The 6,149-nt window shown below is 35.3% G+C and overlaps 1 protein-coding gene across 2 annotated transcripts; it reads right to left on the bottom strand.

Moving 5' to 3' along the window:
• Positions 1 to 1,729: 1,729 nt before the first annotated feature.
• Positions 1,730 to 5,570, bottom strand: LOC149237193 (cysteine-rich receptor-like protein kinase 2). 2 transcript variants are annotated; one of them, XM_089366773.1, is made up of 7 exons: positions 4,629 to 5,570; positions 4,384 to 4,521; positions 4,144 to 4,283; positions 3,819 to 4,029; positions 3,489 to 3,723; positions 2,367 to 2,511; positions 1,730 to 2,256 (listed from the first exon to the last, which is right to left on the bottom strand). In XM_089366773.1, the coding sequence occupies exons 1-7, from the start codon at positions 5,509 to 5,511 to the stop codon at positions 1,888 to 1,890; spliced, it is 2,121 nt and encodes a 706-aa protein (XP_089222899.1). In that variant the 5' UTR covers positions 5,512 to 5,570; the 3' UTR covers positions 1,730 to 1,887. The 2 variants fall into 2 exon arrangements, with proteins under 2 accessions (XP_089222899.1, XP_089222900.1); XM_089366774.1 differs by having other exon boundaries at positions 4,384 to 4,518.
• Positions 5,571 to 6,149: the final 579 nt, after the last annotated feature.

Here is a 6,149-nt window from a genome sequence, read left to right as displayed (position 1 = left end):
CCTGGGTACCAGCTTAGTTTGTTAATAGATATTAAATGAGCTGGGTGGTATATTTTTATTGTTGGATTTTAGTACATGAGTTTTTACTCATTTAATTTTTATTAGCAGATTGTATATTTGATGAATAGAAGAAAAGTTTGAAATTTAAGTTGACCACTTAGGCGGCCTGATAGATGTTTTCACCAGCCTTAAACGCTAGACTTTGGTGTGGAAATAGACATATACAACCCCACTCATTTAATTCCCACGAGCAGATTGTATATTTATCACTGAGAAAAAAAAATGAACCCACCTCCTGGGAGGGCTGGTAGATGTTGGTGGCTTCCTAGTCGTGTTCTTCCCTTCCTCCCCTCCCGTTTGGTTTCTTATTTGTTAGGTTCCCTTTGTTATCCTTTAACCTTATCTCTTTTACCATAGTTCTTTGGTTATATATATTCAAATATATATTTTTTGTTGTTTTTTTTTAAAAACCATTAAATAAAATTAAAATGTAAATTCTTATATTAAACTTTAAAATAACTATTCTAAGAGTAGAATTTAATTTTTTTTTGTTTTTTTAATATAAAATTAAAATATAAATTCTCATTATATTAAACTTTAAAATAACAATTCTAACCATAGGATTTTATTTTATTCTTTTTCTTCTTTTTTTAACAAATTAATAAATAAATAAACAATTAAACTAAATTAAATTATAAATTCTTATTATATTAAACTTAAATTTATTTATAACAATCCTAACAATAGGATTTTCTTTTTATTAAACTCTAAAATTAAAACAAATTTGAAATAGTTAATTTAACTTTAACTTATTTTAATTTTTAATTAAATTGTTTTCCTTTCCCTTGGTCCTGTCCTGCTAGCTGTTTCCAACTCAAGATTAGCCGTTAGTTGGTCAATTGAGCTATTGCCTGGTCAAATATAGCCCTTGGAGGTCCTACTTTAACTATTTAACATGCAACCTAGATCTGATTCTTCAACTTGTCGTGACGATGAACCACACTCGTTGGTCCTAAACTCGTAGACAAATGTAAGATCATGTGATTTACGCCAAAATTTTTTCTTATAAACTTGATATGGATCACAGAAGACTCAACTCAACTATAATTTAGTTAATTTTTATGATTTTTTAAAATCAAATTAATGGAAATATATATAGAATAAATGTTTTGATGTTAATCATAAATTGATGCCTAGAAACATTTACTAATCATTTAATTTATATCATTATAATAACATAACCTGTATTAATAAACATATTAAACAATAATAAAACATTTAAAATATAAAAATATTATAATGTAAAAAAAATATTATTTTTGTAACATTAAAAATTGAAAACATTAAATATTTTATTTTAATATATTTTAAATATATCCCTATTTTAAAATAATTATTATAATATCAACCTTTTAATATCAACCTTTTAACCAATAGAGATTTAATAGTTAGAAACCTTTTTAAAAAAATCACATTTGTTTTCTGGGAGAGTCACTTATTCTGTATTTAATGTAATTTTGCATCGACATTAATAGCAAACATGGTCTGAAAATTTTATAACTAATATTCAGTAAATAAAATATGATTTTTTAAAATGTGAAAAATAAAACCATACCTCACATTTTTATATTTTTACAATAACATTGATAGCAACTATTTTTTCATAAAACAGAAACGCTTACTGACCCACGATAAGGCGGTGCTTTGAATCAAAATATCTTCGTCAATGACCACTTTTCAAGTTTGAAAGCCTAAATACGCTGAGCCCATTCTATGAAGAACGTACAGAAATATCAACAACTTCTCCACCTAAAAACCATTCTAACATGACAGAGAAGATAATGCCGTCGGACATGATACCATAATGCCAGAGTCATTGTCGGATTTTCACCTCGGCTGCAGAGAGCCGGATGTAGGGTCGGCAGCTACAGAGTGAATAACGGAAGGTGTCGAAGACGAAGTTGCTGTACTGCTTGATGTTTTGTCCTCATCATTCACTTTACCACTTTTCAATTTGTGAGTTCCGCCGGCGTTATCCAGATCTACGAAAGCAGGCTGTGTGGGCGTAGGAAGATGCTCGGTCTCACTTGTCAGCATCGCCACCACCCGGAACATCGAAGGCCGTAACGCAGCAGCTGCTTGCGTGCACAGAAGGCCAATTTTAATCAGTCTAATCCCTTCCTCCGAGGAATAACTGCCCTCCAATGTGGGATCCATAATTTCTAAAGCTCTATCTGTTGTATATAGTCTCCATGTCTGCTTCGTCATATCAACAGAAACATAAAAACTTTAGTTAGCAAGGGATGCCATACTATAAAGAATTGAGAAAATTGACACTCGAAAGATGACATGGACATAAACCATACTCCTTCGATGAGAAACTCCATGTCTTCAGACGAACTCCGATTCTTTCTTCCGCTGATAATCTCAAGTAGAAGCACTCCAAAGCTGAATACATCGGCTTTCTCTGTCAGCTGTCCGCGTAAGGCGTATTCAGGGGCCATGTAACCTCTGCACAGTGTCTTACGATATCAAATTTCCATGACCCACTTCAAAATAATATGATCTATATTTAGATTAGATAGGATTAGTTGATAGGATTAGTTTGCTATCAAATTTCCATGACCCACTTCAAAATAATATGATCTATATTTAGATTAGATAGGATTAGTTGATAGGATTAGTTTATTGAGGTAAACTCTAAATCATGTTTTTATGGTCGAAATGAATTCAGCACCATCAAATACATACAAGGCACCTAAAATCTTAAAGTTTAACAACTCTAACTTAGATTTATAAAAATCCTTGCTATATTTTCTCAAAATATAACAAGAATTTCCATGACTTTCAAAGCAAAAAAACAGTCTGGTTAAACTACCACTATTTGGATATGCCAGTTTTGTTTCATGTACTGTAATTAATTAATGGCTTTGTCTCCTTGGCCCACACATTTACCTGGAAAGTTGTTTTTAGTTTGAATCTACAGAATTTCTTTTTCAAAAAACTGATTATAGGAGTGTCGAAATTGCTTTCATCCAGAGATCTCTGGGCATCCAAAATCCTGAAAGTTGAATGTAAGATTTTCCAAAATTTCTGCTAGAATTTGAAGAAAATCATGCCAGAATTTCCACTACTTTCTCTAGGCTAACTTATGTCTCCTCTTTTATTAAAACAATTAGTTGAAAACTAAGAAAATTTTAAAAACCAAATAAATTAATTTTCCATACTTTTTCCAAAAAAAATTAGTTAATTTCATTTTTTTCTAAAAATTATCATATAAAATTATTTTATATTAAAAATAACCCAAAAATAAAATAAAATAAAATTACAAACATTTTGCAATTTACCTATTAAATCTCATTGAAATTTTACCTATTAAATCTCATTAAAAGGGCAAAATTTAGACCAATTAAAAGGGCAAAATTTAGACCAACTAAAAAGGGCAAAATTTAGATGAATTTCCATTCTTCAAATTTTCCTCTTCTTACAATGTTCCTGCAACTCTAGTGCTGACGTGGCTCTGATCTTCTGCAAAGAATCTGGCCAACCCAAAGTCTGCTATTTTCGGTTTATGTTTATCATCGAGTAAAATATTGCTGGCTTTAATGTCTCTGTGGATGACCCGAATCTGAGATTCCTCATGAAGATAGGCCAGACCACGTGCAGTTCCAACTATGATTTCGTATCTCTCTTTCCAGTCAAGCAAATGACGTTTTGTTGCATCTGCAACGCATCAGAGATCATAAATATATTACCTGAAGATAAATATAAAATAAAGGAATCCAAAAACCATCCAGGGGTTAAGAACGAGTAGATACCGAATAGAAACTTGTCAAGGCTACTGTTCTCGAGGTATTCGTACACTAGTAGCCTTTCTGAGCCTTCAACTGCGCAACCAAGCAATTTCACCAGATTCCTGTGTTGAACACGACTGATGAGATTCGCTTCATTCAGAAATTCAGCATCCGCATGTCTTGTACCCATATAGAGCCGTTTAACTGCAACCACCCTGCCATCTGGGAGAACCCCCTGCAGATCGACAAATGTCAAAATCTCTTCTTTCTTTTATTTCTTGAATTTTAGTAGGTGCTGCTATTTCCCAATATCTAATTTATTTAATTGAAAGAGATATTAAGCTCTCACCTTATAGACGGATCCAAAACCTCCGTCTCCAAGTTTGTTCGCTAGATTGAAATTGGAGGTAGCCTCTCTCAGAATGTCGTAATTGAAAATGAGGTCTGGATTGGCTATGCTCGGCCCTAGGATAGAATTCTCTTCCCCACCTGCGAAAACAATTACAAGGTGTTTATTTATGTTGCACACAACGTAATCAGAAGCGTCTTAGATCCTTAACAATGAATAAGTTAGCTGCAATTTCAGGACCTCCGGTTCGATAAATCTCCTCCGGACGTTTCAGAAGAGAGCAAATATTCCACTTCCAAAGAATTATGACAGCAATTAATACAATCGTAGCGGCTACTACACCCAGACTTATACCCAAGACGCTAGGTTTCTTGCCTGCTGCATATTTACACAAAAGTGTCAGTAACCAGTAATCTATGTTTTAGTTAAGCAGAAACAAATGAAATCCTACAAAACCCGTGTATTCATCGACAAAACAAAATTACCAGAGGACGCGGGAGGACTTTCCCCTGGTGGCGGCGATGGTGGCGGCGATGGTGGCGGTGATAGAACGGTGGCGTTGAAAAATTCATAAACCTCGTAACGCAGGTAGCAGTTCTGAGTTCCGACTTGTGCCCCAAGAGCTCCACTTTGGCAAGCAAATATATTTTCTACGGCAAAAGTCAGGCACGATCCGCAGCTTGTGCGGGACAGATCTCTCCAACACTGTGCTAAGCTGTATATAGTCTGCGATATATTACCAGGCGCAGCGACTGAATCTGCAGCGAAAAGTTTGGGGCTCTGTTGAGCATTAGCGGTACTATTTGAGAGCAAGGCTCTCACAGCAGTTGTGAACTGCTGTGGCTGACTGCTGTTCCCAGTGTTACAAAGAATAATACTTGGTGTCTCCTTCGTACTCTCAATATCGTTGTAAAAATTATGATCGTCGTAACGCAAGAAGCAGCCGTCTAGTTGAATCAATCCAGAAGTGTTTTGACAAACCTGAACAAGATTTGCTTTAGCCGTGGATGCGCACTGTCTGCAATCGGAAGAATCTAAATCTCCCCTGCACTGGACAAGCCCGTAAACAGTGCTATTGCTGTTTGCCCCCTGAGAAACAATACTAGAGGTATTGAATCCGATGGCATAAACATTGTTCACCAGTGAATCTAAAACCTTGTTTAGATTAAGCTGAAACGCGCTCCCGTTTCTATATGTATAATTGCCGCAATTGTTCCAAACGGTAGAAGTCTCTGGGTCAGCTGCTGCGAAGCGTATACTTGTACATAGACAGAGGATAATTAAAATGCTTCCCGTTAAGTGTTTCATCGCCATCGCCAAACCCAGCTTCTTCGTGCCCTGCCTCGGTTTGAGCTGACAGAATGACATAGTTGGAGGTGCTCCTGTAATCGAATGCGTTTGTAAAGTTCAAAGTGTACATTTATCAATTCTGGACACCGGCGTCCCAAAGGGGTTTTCTACGTGCAGAATACGGCAAGGTGTAGGATATTCTAATTTACATAGGAAATGTAGTACAATCAGATTGTGGTTCAGATTAGTATATTTCATTTTCATTTAGTTATTTCAACCACATAAGCGACTAATTTTTTTTTGTTTTTCAGAGAAAAAAACGATTCCTTTCATTTCTTTCCAAGCACATGCGCGACTAACGTGTGAAGTGAAGGAAATGTATCGTCTTTCTGCTGCATACGTTTCTGTCTCCATTAAGCAGAGAGGGACTCACTGCGACCCGCTAACGACTCTTGACGTGGTGGTCGCCTTGGTACATGTTGCAATAAAGTATTCCACAATATAAATTTCCATTTCATTAATTTATTGGTTACAGTAAATGTATTCCCAATTCATTGATTTACTGCTTTTTGGGGCAACTGTAATTTATGCTAAGTCACAATGGCTGTTCTTTTCGGGATGCGCTTATTGTGCCTTTATTCTTGTACCTTATTAGTTTCGAGATCGATCTCCGGGTTCGCTATTTGAGAACCTCACTTCCGTGGTGTCTTAATATG

This window comes from Pinus tabuliformis, chromosome 8 (assembly GCF_031772625.1).
Source record: "Pinus tabuliformis cultivar Carrire ecotype Pingquan chromosome 8, CPIR1, whole genome shotgun sequence".
Taxonomy (NCBI): Eukaryota; Viridiplantae; Streptophyta; class Pinopsida; order Pinales; family Pinaceae; genus Pinus; species Pinus tabuliformis.
This window is presented reverse-complemented; position numbering and strand designations above follow the sequence as displayed.

Bases quoted from the DNA above. Each gene is read 5' to 3' on its own strand.
- LOC149237193 (XM_089366773.1), bottom strand. From the start codon at position 5,511: ATGTCATTCTGTCAGCTCAAACCGAGGCAGGGCACGAAGAAGCTGGGT. The intron at 3,724-3,818 runs GTATCTACTCGT...GATGCGTTGCAG, and splicing joins CCTTGACAAGTTTCTATTCG to ATGCAACAAAACGTCATTTG. The intron at 2,257-2,366 runs GTATGGTTTATG...ATGACGAAGCAG, and splicing joins TGGAGTTTCTCATCGAAGGA to ACATGGAGACTATATACAAC.